The sequence below is a fragment of the Phaethon aethereus genome (assembly GCF_964289735.1).
Source record: "Phaethon aethereus genome assembly, chromosome: 12".
NCBI lineage: Eukaryota > Metazoa > Chordata > Aves > Phaethontiformes > Phaethontidae > Phaethon > Phaethon aethereus.
Window position 1 is genome coordinate 8,935,598 of NC_138588.1, and position 15,467 is coordinate 8,951,064.

The 15,467-nt window shown below is 51.5% G+C and overlaps 1 protein-coding gene across 1 annotated transcript; it reads right to left on the reverse strand.

Moving 5' to 3' along the window:
- Positions 1-9,081: 9,081 nt before the first annotated feature.
- On the reverse strand, positions 9,082-13,184 carry RLBP1 (retinaldehyde binding protein 1; the record flags this gene model as incomplete). Its single annotated transcript, XM_082005058.1, has 7 exons — positions 9,082-9,383; positions 9,494-9,604; positions 10,252-10,410; positions 11,091-11,269; positions 12,311-12,512; positions 12,777-12,905; positions 13,173-13,184. 7 exons carry the CDS (start codon positions 13,182-13,184, stop codon positions 9,225-9,227), a joined length of 951 nt encoding a protein of 316 aa, XP_081861184.1. The 3' UTR covers positions 9,082-9,224.
- Between the last annotated feature and the right edge of the window lie 2,283 nt (positions 13,185-15,467).

A 15,467-nucleotide genomic window follows, 5' to 3' on the forward strand; every position in this document is an offset into this window, starting at 1 on the left:
TAGTACTGGATTTTTTTTGTTTGACCCAGGGCTTTTTAAAGCTGGCTCTGGCTTCCAAATGGAAACCAGTGATTAAGAATCTGCAGGATCTTTCTGAGCTCCATCTATTTGTAAGAATATTTCAGAATTATGTACTGTTAGGGATTAATTTGTTGGGGGGTGAAGGTATCTATTTAGATTTACTCCCCTCATGTCCAAGTAAATCATAACAAAATTCTTCCCCTTAGCTTTCAAAGCATCAGATGGTTTTCAGACACATGATCTGCCTTACTGTTGATGGGGAACTGGACGTCTCCAGTCCTGTGCAACTAAAGTGATATCTTTGCATGGCTAACTACTTTCATATCTGTGTAAATGCTGTAGGATTAGTGGCTCCAGTAAGACACTGGGCTCTTCACTTGAATTCTTTTTCCACACCTAGACTTCCTCTTCTAGTTTTAATGTGTGAAGTATGAAAGCTGTTTGCAGGAAGGATGCCTACTCACTTGTGCTTTTCCCTCAAGTGGCTGTTATGGTCTGTGCCAAGATGGTTATTAAAGATTCCATTCTATCCCCTGGAAGGAAAGTTGTCCCATGACAATCTGGAGACTGAAACTTTGTGGTCAAAATCTTTTTCTCTTTTTTTCCTCTATTTGTTTGTTCTGTCAATATTGTAGTCTCATTAATCCATCCTTAGGATTTTTTTATCACAGTGTCAGTGGAGTTTTTCTCCTGTCACACTTCCCACATCAGTTAGCACTTTATTGCTTCAGCCTTGGTCTGTGTTCCAGGCACTTTATAGCTTAAGGGTGAAACAAGCTGCAAGACTTCATTCTGGTGATACAGGGGAACAAGCCTTCTGGACAGCCCTGTCCCTGAACTTCAGTAGGTTGATTAGGTGAGTTTTTGTTTTAATAAAGCAATAATTAACTATTGTAGCAAAGGTGCATTATCATATCAGGAAATTCCTTTCATTTGCCTTAGGCCAGACACGTTGGCCTGTTACAATGAACTGTGGGTATCTGCACATTCTCCTTGTTAGTAAATCCAGATTTCCCTTTTTCATCAAAGGAAAGATGTGACCAGGTAAAGCTATAGTAAGACTTGGTCATGCTTGTGGCTGTTCCTTAAGAACTATTTTAGGGCATCAGTTAGCAAGGATATTCTTAGTTGGTGGATATGTTGTCTCTGTGTTGTTACCCTCTTATTCATACTGCATCTGTGTATATCGCTAAAATATGTTGCAAAAGTTATTTCAAATTTTTGCTTTAGCTGTTCATGTAATATTCATTGGATATGATTTAAATATCTTCTTGCTTCAACAGAAGTGGAGCGTGTACACATCAAATAGATACAGTATGAATTTAGGTGTGTAGGGGGATACGTTTTTTATCTCCAGTGGGTTACAACTTCAGAAGTGTTTTGACTTTCATAGTATACTATAGCTGTAGCTTACACAGGTCGTGGCTGTCTGCCCTGAGGAAACAAGACTGCCTGTGCTTCGTGTGTCCTTCCTCAATCCAGCTTTACTGTGCTGAGATGAATATCAACTTCAGACAGCTCTAGAGGAACAGAAGTTGTTCTTGGTACTGATGCTGCTGTTGAAGTCAAGAGCTCATCATATGACCAGACATGTGGATACCTATGAAAGAAAGGTCAGTGTGCATCTTACCTTCTTTGAGAGCAAAATATCTGCTTTCAACGTGAGAGCCTTATCAAAAGCCAGGGGTTCTCTGCCCAGCTCCCCAAGCAGCTGAAGCTCTGCCTTCCTTCCCAGGACCCCAGACTAGCAGAACAGTTCAGCTGACTGTCCCAGAATGTGAAAGTCAGGAGAGCGAGAACTGGCTTGGTACTGTCTGGGAAGGTTAATGCTGAGGCGAAGCAAGTGTGTTGCCTCTGCTTTTTGGCCAAGTCATGCCAGTCCCTCTGAAAGCAGAGCTTTGTCCTGGGAAGCTTTTTCTTGGGAGGCGGGAGGGATCTTCCTCCTTCTTTTTTGTAAAGGTCATGCTTCATGAACCAGGCTTTTCTGTTTCTAATGTATGAGGGAGCTATCTTCTCATCAAATGTACCTTCATTTCAAGCTGATTTCACTATAGGAGATGGCCAGTTAATCAACGACCTGTATTTAAGCAAGTCTTCTAAGATGAGGTGAGCAACTGCACAGTTTTCAAAGCAACAGGAGATGTAGCTTTGTCTAATCAAATAGATGTTTTGCTTTAAAGTTGGAGGGTCTTTTTGAGGAATACTCCTTCCTGCCCTGCAACTCAAGCCTTCATACTTCAGAAGTGCCAATGCTGTGGGCTTTCTGAAACTCTCAACTCCCAAAATAATACAGGTCTCTGTCTTTGACCTGTTTTTGCATCTACAGCTGTTCAAACCACTTCTGACTTGACCAACTAATTCTAACCTGTTTGGGGAAGAAGAGCTTTTGTCATGGCTTGTTTTGGCAAGGCTTCTGGAGCCTGAGGTTCAGCTTACTAAGCATTGTTGTCAGTGGAAGCAGTGGGAAAAACCCCTGTTCTCTCAATCTCATCCAATTTGATGCTGCTTTCAGGGCAAGACTTGTGATGTCAGACTTGCAGCAGTAACGTAAGAGATCTTAGGGAAGTGGGAGAGGAGAAAGTTAAGCTGCAGTGTGTGTTGTCTAAAGACCTTCAAAGAAAAGAATTGTGTGTTAAGTCGTGCTGCTGACAGTGACTGGCAACTGATACCTAGTGCCAGTATGCCAAGATGCATGGAACTTTGTCCAATCCTAATCTGAAATACTCTCCCAAAATAAGGCAATACTAGTCTTGTAGGTAGGTGGTCTTCATTTGCCCAGTGAACTCAATCTTAAATGCAATCTGAATTTTTAAGTCTTAGGAGTGAAGACATCTTCATCTCTTGTTAAGGCATGAGGTGGTTGAGCTGTGCCCTTGTAGATCGTTACAGTATAGTCTGATAATGCAGTTCAAGATTACAGCATGATGAATCTATCATGTGCTCTGTTTAGTTTCAAACTGGGATTTAGAAAAAGCATTAGCAGAGCTCTTCCCCCCCGGTAGTCTCATGTGGTATACACACATCTTTCCCATCACTGGATGTAAGTAGCACTTGAACATAAACCCTAGGGACTTTCTGTCAGATAGCAAGTTGCAGAACTACTACTGTTTGATGGTTAGGGTTGTCCAACCATCACCTTTGTCAATGTCTAGAGAGATCTGAAGCTTGTAGGTGGGCAGCTGCGACTTGCTCATGCTGAACATAAGGAGCTTGCAGCTTCCACCACATCAGATCTGCCAGCATCTTTAATGGTCCCTTGGTTAGCTTCTAAATTGAAGGTGTTTTCAGATGGGTCTGAGAGTGTTGTAGTTGCACTGTAGAGACATACACTTGAACTTCCCTGCAGTCTTTTCCTGAGTATTTTTCTGCAGTCATGTTTATGAAGATACAGGTTACAATGGCAGGGCATTAAGCAAAGATGTTGGGAACTACTATCTCCAGTACTGAATTTAGCCAAGCTGTGTCGTCTGTCATGGGTCTGTCACAAGTTCCTAGACCACAGCCCTTTGACACGTGGTGCCTTGCCCTTTTTCTCCTCCTCCCTTGACATCAGCATATCTAGAGACTTCAGTAACAGCTCTATCAGTTTTGGGGGCTTTACTTTTTAGTAAATGAATTTTCAAACACTAGATAGTGAAACTCTGGCAATGTACACTGTACAAGTGTGTGCTAACTTAAAGGACCTTTGTGGGCAGCCTACAGCTAGCTACAGTCTATTTCAAGGCTTAAAATAACAATGTATATATGCAGTGGGTCATTTTCAGCCCTCTGCTCCTCTAGCAGTAGGGATTGAGTCACAGAAGGAGGGTTTGCTTTGCTTAACATGTGACTTACCTTACAATCACAAAGTTCTTGTGTCTGTTAACTCTCCAGCAGTGTAGCTGGAGGTAGATTGCCTAAGTGACTACAAAAGAAAAAGCAGAGAATAGCAACTTCAGGATTTAATTGCCAAACAGTTTAGTCACCTAGATTGCTTCTCAGTTTTTCTGGAAATATTATGGCTGTCTGGAGCTTAGTGGAGCCTTTTTCCAAGAGACTAGAAAACTCCCTAGCCTTGTTCTGCATGTGTAAGTAATTTGTTGTGAAGAGCATCTTGTTTCTGGCTTGAGTCGTGCTCCATGTGTCCTTACTCCTTAGGTGGGTCTGCTGGTTGGGTAGGTCCTGGAGCCATAGTGACTCAAAGTAGTGTCACCTTCATGGCTTCTAGGTGAAAAGCAAACAGTCCTTCTCAGCATGAGGACTTTCTGAGTTTTCTCCAAGCTCAGAATGCCTCAGAGCAACACCAGCCCAAGCAAGGGGTGCCTTGTAACAGTACCCCTTTTGTCACTGGGAGTGTCTGTTATGCTGGCCTGGACTTTCTCAGCTGTTGGGGAAGCTTAGGCATGAGTGCCATCAATGAGTCAAAGTAGTTGCCAGCTTTCCAGGCTGTGGCAGAAGGGTTATTCTGAACATCTGTATTGGTTTTGCTGGTGAATCAATGGACACAACCGCTGCAATCCAGGGCAGCATTTATCAGGTTGGCTCTGCTGATATTGAACAGCCTTTTTCAAGTCTGGTAACAGTCTCCAAAAGCTCCAATCCTACATCACTGGTGGATAAAGGCTTTTCTTTCCTTCTTGCCCAATGGCCTTGCCTAACCCAGGTAGTTTCAATGCCAGTAAGGAGCCTGACCCCACAAGGTGGCTCTACAGAAAGCCTTTTTGCTTCTGCCTGGATGACAAGCTCACATTGTCTATCTCTGGTCATGCAAGAGCTTTGATTAGATACAGAACTTTCTTCTAGGATGTCCACTATAGCTCTACTGGGATGTCAAGCCTTCTCATGGCTCCTGCCAACTGGGAAGTCTTTAAAGAAAAAGGCCAAACAGAACCCACTTGTATTTGATATAACCAAACCCTACTGCTTTGCCCAAGTCAGCAGCTTTCCAAAGGTGCATGTTTTTTCCTTGTGTTACTTGACAGCTTGACCATAATTCAGAGCAACAGATCACTAGACATTCTTCCTGAGAAAGCATAACCTCTTTCTCTGAAAATACCACGTGGAAGAGGTGTGTGGAGAGTTCAGGAAGAACAGACCTGTGTCCTTGTTTTGCCCATGCAGCTGTGTTAGAACAGGCTGAGTGACTTCTAATGTTCTTGGTGAGCAGTTTACTATGAAAATATTTTTGAATTGGCAAGGTTATACTCTGGAACCAACTCTAAATGCTGCCCTGAAAAAGCTTGTATACTGAGACACCCTCTCTGCTGCTGTGTTCTGAGTCAGATTCTCTGGAGCTGACAGCTGCAGGGGAGATGTGCAACTAGCAATGCAATTTTTCTATATCTGCTGATGTTTACCTTTAAAATTATATATATAAATATATATAAAACAGTGTCCTTGATTTTTTCTTTGAATTTTGTTCTTTTGTGATGTAAAATGGAGATCATTGCAAAACAAATTGTAATTTTGTTATCTTTGATTCAGTGGGATTTCTTTATTTAAAAATAAAGAACTTATTGAAGTCAGTGCTACATGTAGTGACTGTGTGCAATGTTATTGGGTGGTGAAGTCCAGCTGTGACTCGACAGGCAAAGCAGCCATGCTTTCTTACTCACTTCCTCTGCAGTGAGGAGAGGATTGTCTGATGTGGGAATACATCGGGTCACCAAGGTAATATTGATTAAAATGCAACTGGGTATCTTAGCATCTCCCCTCAGTTATGGGATTTGGATTAGCTAAAAGAGGAACAAGGGCGATCCTTTAGCCCCAGCCCTTACATGTGAATTGGCATTAGATATTAGGCAGCACTAGTGAACAGAAACTAAACCAAGACAGCCTTGGGGAAAGGCTGTCCTTGTACCCCTGTGGTATATAGCAGTGTGGGAGCTGGCTTACTGCTCCCTCACTTCCAGGCAGGACCACCTTTGTCAGTGATTCCTATCTCTGAACTCTGGTGTTGCCTCTACTTTTTGACCCACTAGTTGACTATTCTAGTGGTAAATGCAAGGGCTCTAATTGTTCTAGGAAATGTGAATGACCTCAAGCTTGCACTCCTCTTCTGGGGTGGGGAGGACAAGAGGCGTGGCAGTGTTGGGAGTGTCTTTTCCACCTTCCACTCCTTTCAACAGTTGGTGCTCCTGTGCCCACCTCTCAAGGACCTGGATCTGCTGCCCACTGAAAGCTGAAGCGAGGGTCAAGTAGATAAATGCAAAGACTGCACAGAGGCTGTATGTAACAACTATGGATGGCGTGCCAGCCCCTGCCACCACTGTCATCTCTAGCTGGAGCCTTCCTCTGCCTCTGTGTTCCAGAGCAGAACAAGGACAGAGCTGCTACAGAAAGCCTCCAGGGAGAAGTCAGTCTTAATTCCTGCTATATATAGAAGCATCTAACAGTCACCCTGGCGCTCTGCTGGGGCTGGGCTTGGTGGCTAAGCATGGGGTGTCTATCAGGCTCTTGAGCTAAGGAGCATGTGGCTTTCTTGGCAGTTGACAGAGGCTGGTGGCTCAGCCTTCCCTAAGGCTCAGCTTGGGGAGCAGGCTGGGGGTTGGGCTTTATCTTCTTCCCTCTGTTCTCCCTTGCAGGGTGTGGCACAAGCCCTAGTGATGCTCGAGCCTTTCTTAGTTGCTTTTTGTCTTGTGGCCAAGAGAGGTCTTTGATGCCTCTCTGGTGGAGAATGGAGATGGCATCAGCTTAAAAACGGAATGCCTGTCCTGAAAATGCTAAAAAGCTATTTTTGCTGGTGGATGAGAACAGATTCTGACAGTCCTGTATCAGCTCCCAGGATCACTAGGTTGCTGGCTAGAGGACTCCTCCAGAGCCAGACCTATAGCTGTGCTGGGATTAAAGGCTGAAGCAGGGACCAGGGTTTAGCTGTGGCCCTTCCTGCTGCATACAGAAGGACTGTCCTCCGGAATGACAGCTTTCCTGCAGCGGGCAGTAAAGCTTTTGGCTTGTGTGTGTCTGCAGAAACAATCATCTGTTATTTTTCCCTACTTGAGTGAGTGGAGTTCCTAATCTTTCAGTGGGTGGCAGAAAAAAAACAAACACAACAGCATCTCTGTTAGGGACGGTTTGACATCTAAGGAGTTAACTGCTTGTTTGAGCCTACAGCATAGAAGAGCCTTGCCAAGAAGCAGTACTTGACTGATATTAAGAGCTCACTGGTGTGTGGGGTTTTTTTTACCTACAGACCAAGTGAGACAGATCTGGAGGGTGACTGGGACTGGTGAGCCCTGGGGGCCAGGACTGTCACTGCTGTTCCCCTGTAATGGAATTGCTCTGTGGGAGGTGTGTTGGGCTCCATCTCTTGTAACAGCTAAATCAAAATGCCCAATAAACATCTACTTCAGAACTCCTTCCTGGCTTGGTCAGAGTCACTCTGGGGCAAAGCTGAGGCTGGCATGGATTGTGTTCCCTGCTCTGTTTGCTGTGCTTTTCTCTGTCTCACCATCAAAGCAAGTGACTATTTGTCCCAGCAGTGGTGAGCAGCCACAGGGACCTCCCAAGAGCTGTGGCTGTCCCAGTCCAAATCCCGGAGGCAGCAGTGTGATGCTTCCATCTGTGCATAGGGGGGTTTTTTGTCTTTTTTTTGTTTTTACAAGTGAGCTGCAATTGCTCTGTGTCCCAAGCAAGCTGTGCTGTTGTGTTTGCACTGGCCTGATGATTGTAAGATTGTCACATGTGATTTCCTTGGGATGGCTCCAGATGCTTCTCAGCCCCGTGAAGAGCACTGCACAGCAAGGAGCTAAATGCAGCAGAGGTGCCTTTCGCTCTCCCTCTGGGCTCTCGCACAAGGTTGGCACAGCCTCAGGCTGGGATTCGCCCTGCATGGACCAGACCTGCTGCTGAAGCTGGAGAAAACAGATTTAACCCCAGTCACCCCTGCTCAGAGGCCCCATCCTCCCCACAGCTCCCGAGCCGACGTCCTGTTTGGTTTGAGCCTGAGCCAGTGCCCTGATGAATGCAGCTCTTGTCAGCACCCTCCACCTCGGCTGACTTTGGGTGGGGGTCTGGTCCTCTGCTTGGCTGATGAAAGTTGCCTGTGGGTAGCTGCAGAGCTGGGGCGGGGGGGGCATGCTGTGGGACCAGCTTGTGGAGAAGGAGGAAACCCAAGCAGAGACCAGTGCCTTGCTCCTCTCTGAGCCCTACTGCTCACCAAGAGAGAAAACCATCTGGAAACAGGTATTGGATCAGCTCCTTGGAGGAGATGCCTGGTTCATGAACCAGAACAAACCACCTTCCATGGGACACAGCTACTTCTGCCTCCCTGCTCCCCACCTTGATCCTGCTGACTCTACATCAGCAAGGGCTAATTAGCATTAGGATCAGGCACAGCTCGTTTGCCAGGTGAGGACCCTCCTCTGCCCTCTGTGGTGACTTTTGGTGGGGCTTCCCTGACTGAGCTCCATCTCATGGTGCTGTGCTAGGAGAAACAGCTGTGCTGAGGCTTTTGAAGGAATTAGGAGGGTATATTCTGTTTGTCTTTCACTGTCCTGTGGTTAAAATCTGTCTCTTAGTGGCTGCTGCAGCCTCTGTTCCTCCTGTCTGCCTGGCTGAGCAGGAATTAGGCAGAGCCAGCTCCACCTGGGCCCCTGCTTGGGTTCTTGTTTGCATTTTTTGGGCTGTTTTTGCTGGTTAGAGCAGATGACTGACAACTGGGGGTTCTTGCTTGGGCAGGGGTGGGGCTCGTTCTGGGATGCATGGAGGATGGAGACAATGAGTTCCTTGGCTGCTATGCCAAAGGGTAGTCAACGATGAGGGGACAGGGGTTTCCTACCAAGCCCTGATGCTCCTGGCCTCCTTAGAACCAGCGGCGCAGCCAGCGCCTGTGCCCGAAAAGCTGCACCCCTGGTCCTTGCCACATGCCACAAGGGACCCCAGAGCTCTGCTGTTAAACACTTTATTTCTCCCTCGCTGTAGCCCTCCCTTCCCAGAGCAGAGACTGTCCTGTCCTCCCTCCGCAGCTCCAGGGCATGCTGCAGGAGAGGGCTGGTGACCTCCTTTCTCTGCTGGCTCCCAGGGGAAGGGTGCTCTGCCTGGGAGCGACAGAGCTGCCGGGCAGCCCGCTGCCAGGTTTGGGGAGGGGAGGGACAGGCGTGGAGCAACGCGCCCAGAGTGCCTCATCACGAGCAGTCATTCAACCAAAGCTACGGCAGGAGGTGGCTGGGGTTAGGGGGCCACCTCTGATCCTATTTTACAGGGGAGGGGGAGCAGGCCCTGGTTTAGAGAGCCGTGTCTTCAGCCTCAATGCGGGGCCCAAAGAGCTTCTCTGCAGTGGCTTTGCCGTCATACTTGGGCAGGTTGCCGCCAAAGTCTGCTGGTAAGATGTCAGCATCGATCTCCTGGTAGAAGGACTCCAGCTCCTCCCCGTGCACAAAGACCTGGAGGGACATGGGAGCGACCCTCAGCAGAGGACCAGGGCAACTCTTCCCGGTTGCTCTCTTTCACCCAGGGATGTGCCTCTGCCTCCTGGTCCCTTTCCCACACTCACCCGCTCCAGCAGTTTGCTCTTCAGGAACGGTTTGACCACGTTGTAGGTCGTGGTGAAGTACCAAGGCTGGTGAATGAAGTGGACGGCCTTGAACCGCGCTGGGAAGGAGTCCTAGGATCCCAAACCCAGACATGGATGGTTACAGAGGCCGATGGCCATGCGGAGCCAGGCAGGCAGCAATGGACACCCCGGCACTGCCATGGCTTCCCTCGCCCTATCTCCCCTTCTCTCTTTGACAGATCCTTTCTTGTTCCGACCCAGCCCCAGGAGTGCCAGGGAAGCTGAATAGCCTCCCAGATGGTTCATTGTTCCCACGCCACAAGGAGGACCGCATCTCTGCTGTCCTCATTCCCAGGAGAGAGCGAAGCGTCTTTGGCCTCTGGTCCAAGGGCAGAAATCCTGGAATGCCTGTGAGTCTCCATCCAGCCTGGACCAGGCTTGGCTGAGAGGGTGGTGAGGAAAGGCCTCCAGGCCATGCCTTAGGATGCTGCAAGGAATGGTAGTACTGCTTCTGGTTGGGCTTTTGAGAGGACAGGGACCTGGGACTGGAAAAAATATGATCTACCTTGCAGGATTAAGCCAATTAGCTGGTAAGAGAAGGAGTGTGTGACGGGGAACAGCGTCTCCATGATGCTTTCTTCTGGTGTCAGCGTGGCGGAAACTGCAAACCCTGCTAGCCCTGCCTGCTCCTTTCCCTGAGCTCTCTGCTCCCCCAGGACCTGCTCTGACACTCTTGGGCACGGACTTTACCACCTCACCTGCAGCATGTCCACCATCTTCTTGAGCTCAGAGGGTTTGATCCCTGATGCCTGCTGCATGGTGAAGCCTTTGAAGTTCTCAATGATGCAGAACCCATTGATCTGGGTCTCTTCATTTTCCAGCAGCTTCTCCAAGATAACACAATAGGCACGAAGGATCTGACGGAGAGGAGAAACAGCAGGTCTGGTATTAGGTCTCACCTTCCATAGACCCCAGGAGGTTCCCAGGAAGAGTCCCATTGAGTATTAGCCAGAGTCCGCTTGGCTCCAGCCTGCTTGTCACAGCCAGCCCCAGGACTTCACAGCAGGGAGGGCATTTTGGGGCATGCTCAACAGCCACCATGTTCCCCTTTCCAGTCAGGTGCATCTCAGATCTGCATCAATGATATGTCGTGACCCAATTCAGAACTGAGCACAAAATGGAGCTGAGAGAATTTGTGAGTTACATACCTGGAGGCCTCTTTGCCAAGAAGCCCTTTGTGTGTCCCGTGCCTCAGTTTCCTCCTCTGCCCTCAGGTCCCTCCTTTCTAAAGCACCTTGATTTAATGGCGTGGTGCCTTTCTTCACCCTGTGTTACCTGGGCTGGGGGATGCACATCCCGAATTTGGCCTGCACCTTGCACCACATTGGGGGAAGGAAGGGGTATCCTTTGGGATGGACTGTGGTCTCCCATGCTCCATGGAAGGATAAATTCAAAGGGCTACAGACTTGCTTCAGCCTGGATGGCTGGAGGCTGTGTGTGGACACAGGTGTATGTGTGCGTAAGGGATGCTGTGTTCAGACGTGCCGAGCAGGGCAAGCCCGGGAGTGGGACCGCTCTGCGGTGGGGCTGGGCTGACCTCATCAAAGGTGATCTCCTCGTAATCCCAGTTCTCAATGTTGAAGAGCATCACCACCCGGCCATACTTGTCTCTGCTGGCCAGGATGCCGGGGTAGCCAGCCTCGATGGTGCTGCGCACAGCCTCGGGGGTCAGGTTGTCGAAGAGCTCGGGGTACTGCTGGCGGAAGTTCACGTAGCCTGGAGAGAGGCAGAAATCGAGGAGGACAACGGCGGCTCACCCAGCCTCAGGAAGCCAGGGCAGCGCTGGGGGAGCCGCCAGAGATGGGGTGGGCTGGCAACGGCAAGACATTGGTCCTGAGCTTGAAAGCTGTGGACTGGCTGTGCCCAGCGTCCACATGGGTCAGGTCTTCTCCAGCAAAGGTTGGGACAGGAGCTCAGCCCTGGCCCCAGAATGCTCGGTGTTATTCTCCCCGTGCCGGGGCCTTCCCATGCCTGCCTTCTCTCCAACACCTCAATGAGCAGATAAAGTCATTTTTCCCCTCATTTCCCTTTTCCCCTTCCTCCCTGTTTGGGTGACATTCCCCAGCTCCCCTCCCTTGGCACCCCGCTGGCATGAAATAAGGAATCTCGTCCTGGATAAATGCAGGCGAACAAAACATCTCGTCTGGGAGCCAGCGCTAGTAATTACAACTCATTATGCCCCATGCTGACACAAAGAGGAGCGGAACCAGGGCCAGGCAGGTCCCTGCAGGCAGCCACCCCCCAGGCTGCCCTCTCGTTCCCCCACCATCCCTACGGGTCATCATCAGTGTGGGTCCCAGGGTTGCTGAGCCCACCAGGCACCATGCACAGAAGCATCAGGGTGGGCGCAGCACCAGCTCCTTACAGGGGTACGTAGGGGTGTGTATAGGGCATGGAGGTCTCAAGGGCATGCAGCCCAAACCAGCTGGGTTCGCTGCACAAACGAAACAGCCTGCCGCTGCCAAACATATTTTTCTTTCATTTTGTCCAGTAAAACAGCAAGGAATGGGACTGTCCTGGCATTGGGGGATGCCTGGCACCACGCTCATTTATTTCCTTCCCCATCCCAACACTTTCCCCTGCATCCCAAGCCCCCAGCCCTGCCTTTTTTCTGTTTATCCTCTCTCCTCGTCCCCTTCCCATGTCAGGGTCCTGCTCTGCCAGCACAGCCCAGACTGGAGGGCTGGAAAGCTCCAGCTGCTGGTGGATGTGTACCCCCATCCTTGCCTGCTCTCACAGCCCGGGGCCCCTCCCCACCTTTCAGCAGGTCGTAGGCCCTGTGGACATCGAACTTGCGGGCACGGATGAAGCGGAGGAAGAAGGAGTCATCCTTCCCCTGCATCTTCTCGGCCACTGCCTTGCACACCTCCTCGCCGCCCGCCCGCTCCTGCACCAGCTCCCGCAGCGCCTTCACCGCCGCCTCCCTCTGCTCCTCCGTCTCGTTCAGCTCATCCTTCGCCTGGGGGGGAGCAAGGACAGGGTCCGGCTCAGTGATGCCCGCCACACATCCCAAAACACCCCAGGGGTCATTTAGGCACCCAAAAGCTGGGTGGTGTGCAGTGGTGCTCACTCACTGCAGCATCCCAGTGCGGGGAAGGCAGGGTCACCCAGGTCCCCTACTCAGAGACCCGCTGCAGTAAGCGCATCCCCACAACGCGAGAGCCCATCGGGGGTCTCCTCTGGCCCCCGAGAAGGAGCAGGTGCTCCCCACAGCCGCCCTCACCTTCTGCAGGGTGTGCGGGGGGATCTTCTCGCACCTCCCAAAGACGGGGCCGTGGTCCTTGGTGGTGAGGCGCTCCAGCTTGGTGCGCAGGGCCTGCTCCTCCTCCGAGACGATGCGGAAGGTGCCCGTCTAGGGGCAAGGAGTGGATGTGGGGTCTCTCCAGTCAGCCCCCCAACTCCCTGCCCCACCACTGGTCTGGATGAGGGGCTATGGCGAAGGGCAGAGCCTCCATGCCTGCACCCAAGGGGATGCAATGGGATGGGGATGGGCTGCATGCTCCCCACCACCGGCTAAGAGCAGATGGGGGTGAGAGGTGTGTGGGGTTCACCCCATCCCGGCGCTGCGGGGAGGGGATGCTGAACCCAGAGGACGGGGCAGTGCAGGGGCAGTACTCACAACCGCAGACATGTCCTCTGTCCTCTGTTGGCCGCAGAACACTGGGAGAGGGAAGGAGGAATCAGTAGCGGTGAGGACCCCGACAGCCTCTGCAGCCCCCCTGTGCCCCACCTCCTGCCCCTCTTGCTCAGGCGGGGACACCCCAACCATCCTCAGCTCCATCACATACTGCCTGCATCTCTGCCTGCCTGCCAGAGTCTGAGCAGCTTTGAGAAACACCAGGGACATTTGCAAAATCAGCTTAGAACTGTGAGTATTGATCGTCTGACACATTCATCCTTTTTTTCTGGCTCTGCCTTTCCGCTGGAGTTTGGGGGCATCTCATGGGGACCCCCAAGCCCACGAGCACAGCCAGCCAGTCATCCCAGACCATCCTCATATGGGCAGAGGCCAGTGCCCAGCTTTGGCTACGTGGGCAGCCAGCTCATGCTTTTACTGCCTTTTATTTCCACTGCCCCATTAAGCCCAAGGTGTTTCCCAAACCCTCAAGCCCTTGCTGCTTCAGCCCAGAGCCCATCGCCAGCTGCAAGGTTGGACCACGAGCCTCTCGGCATCTTTCTGATGCTGTCTGGGTGAAACACCTTGTTCCCACACATGAGGAGGAGGAAGCCTGGCTTCATCCTCCCTCCAGCACCTGACCCTGCCGGGCTGTAGCATCGGCTCCGAGCCCAGGCTGTGCAACGGATGCCTGGCTCCAGCTCAATCACTTCTCAGGGGCATCCTGTATCCCACCAGCGCCCAGGAAAGGGGTGGGCCTCCCCTTTTTCTGGGAACTGAAAACAATCCCAGCTTTAGAGGTGACAGGTTAAGGGAAAGCTGGATTACAGTCTCTGATGCAAAGTTATTTTGGGTGGAAGAAGTCGCAGGTACTCACCAGGTAAAGGAAAGGCTGAGCCGTCCACAGAGGGTCAGTGCAAGGGGCAGAGATGGACGCGCGGACGGCAGGGCCGGAGTGGAGCAGGAAGAAAGCCGGGCGAAAGCTTTGTAGAGTCACCAGGTTGGGATTAGACCGTCACAAGGCATCAACTCACTGCAGCTTTGTAATTAAATCAGCACAAGCCAGGCAAGAAACCCCATTAAAACATTACAAAAGGCAGCTGAGGAGAGGGAAGGAGGGAGCCGGGGCTCCACCGGCCGGCCGGAGCGTGCGTGGAGGGGCGGGCTGGCATGCCGGACCCGATTAATGAAGTATAAAAGCTTCTCGTTGTGTAACTCGCTCATTAGCGCAGGGCAGGGGCAGAGGAGGCAATGGGCAGCCTGCCACCCCGGCCCAATCCCCTGGGCCAGGTCGCTTCCCCAGCTTCTGCCCCAAAAAGCCTTGCAAGGTCCTGCTGTGAATTTGGCCACATGGGCATGGTCCGGCTGTGGGGATGGGTCCATGGCAAAGGGTGCTCCTGGGGCTGATCCTTCTCGGGGCTCCCCAACTCCTCCCCGACGAGGCCACCCAAACCAGCATCCATACAGGACGCCTTTCAGCTTTGAAAATAAAACCTGTGGGCAGATGGGGTGTTTTTATAATGCCCTCAAGTGATGGTTGTCGGCTCGGAGCGTTGGGAACCCACTCCACCCCCAGGGTGATGCCACGGATGCGTGAGGGAGGCAGCCCCGGGATGCAGCAGGGACCGCGCTGAGCCCGCATCTGGGTGCAGCAGGATGAGGCTTTTTGGGGTGTCTGCATCCCAGCGTGCTGAAACCGTGTGGGGCAAGGCAGCCCTTGCAACCTTAACTCTTTTTGGGCCCAGCGTTGCAGGAGCTGGGTGAGGACACAGTGAGGATGGGGCTGTGCATGGCTCTATCCCCAGGCTCAGGACAGGAGCTCGGCCAGGCTCTTACCACAATGGGGATTTTGGGGAGGTGGTGGGGCCAGGCTAAGCACCGGAGCAGGACTGAAGGGGCTTACACAAGGCATATTTTGTAATGCCACCGGGATTTACGGATTTGGTTTCCACAGGGCTGCCCTGCAAACAGAGCTGAGACCCTGCTGCGAGGGAGGGAGGAGGAGGAAGGCACGAGACTCCAGATGAAGGGCAGGGGGGAGCAGGAAGGGAAATCTCGAACCTGTGCCAAGACCCCAAGCGATGCCGCCGTGGCCAGGAACACCGCACGCTGCTCTTCACGGGAGACCTCCCCGAACTTCCCATTCCCTTCCCACGCCAGCGCTGGCACAAGGCTCAGCTCCCTCCCAGAGCTCGTTGGACCTCTGTCTGCAGCCCAGCGGGCAAGACGGTGCATGACGGGGCCACGTTGTCAGCGTGGGGGTTCCTGAACAGACCCAACGGCCCTGTATGGGGGTGG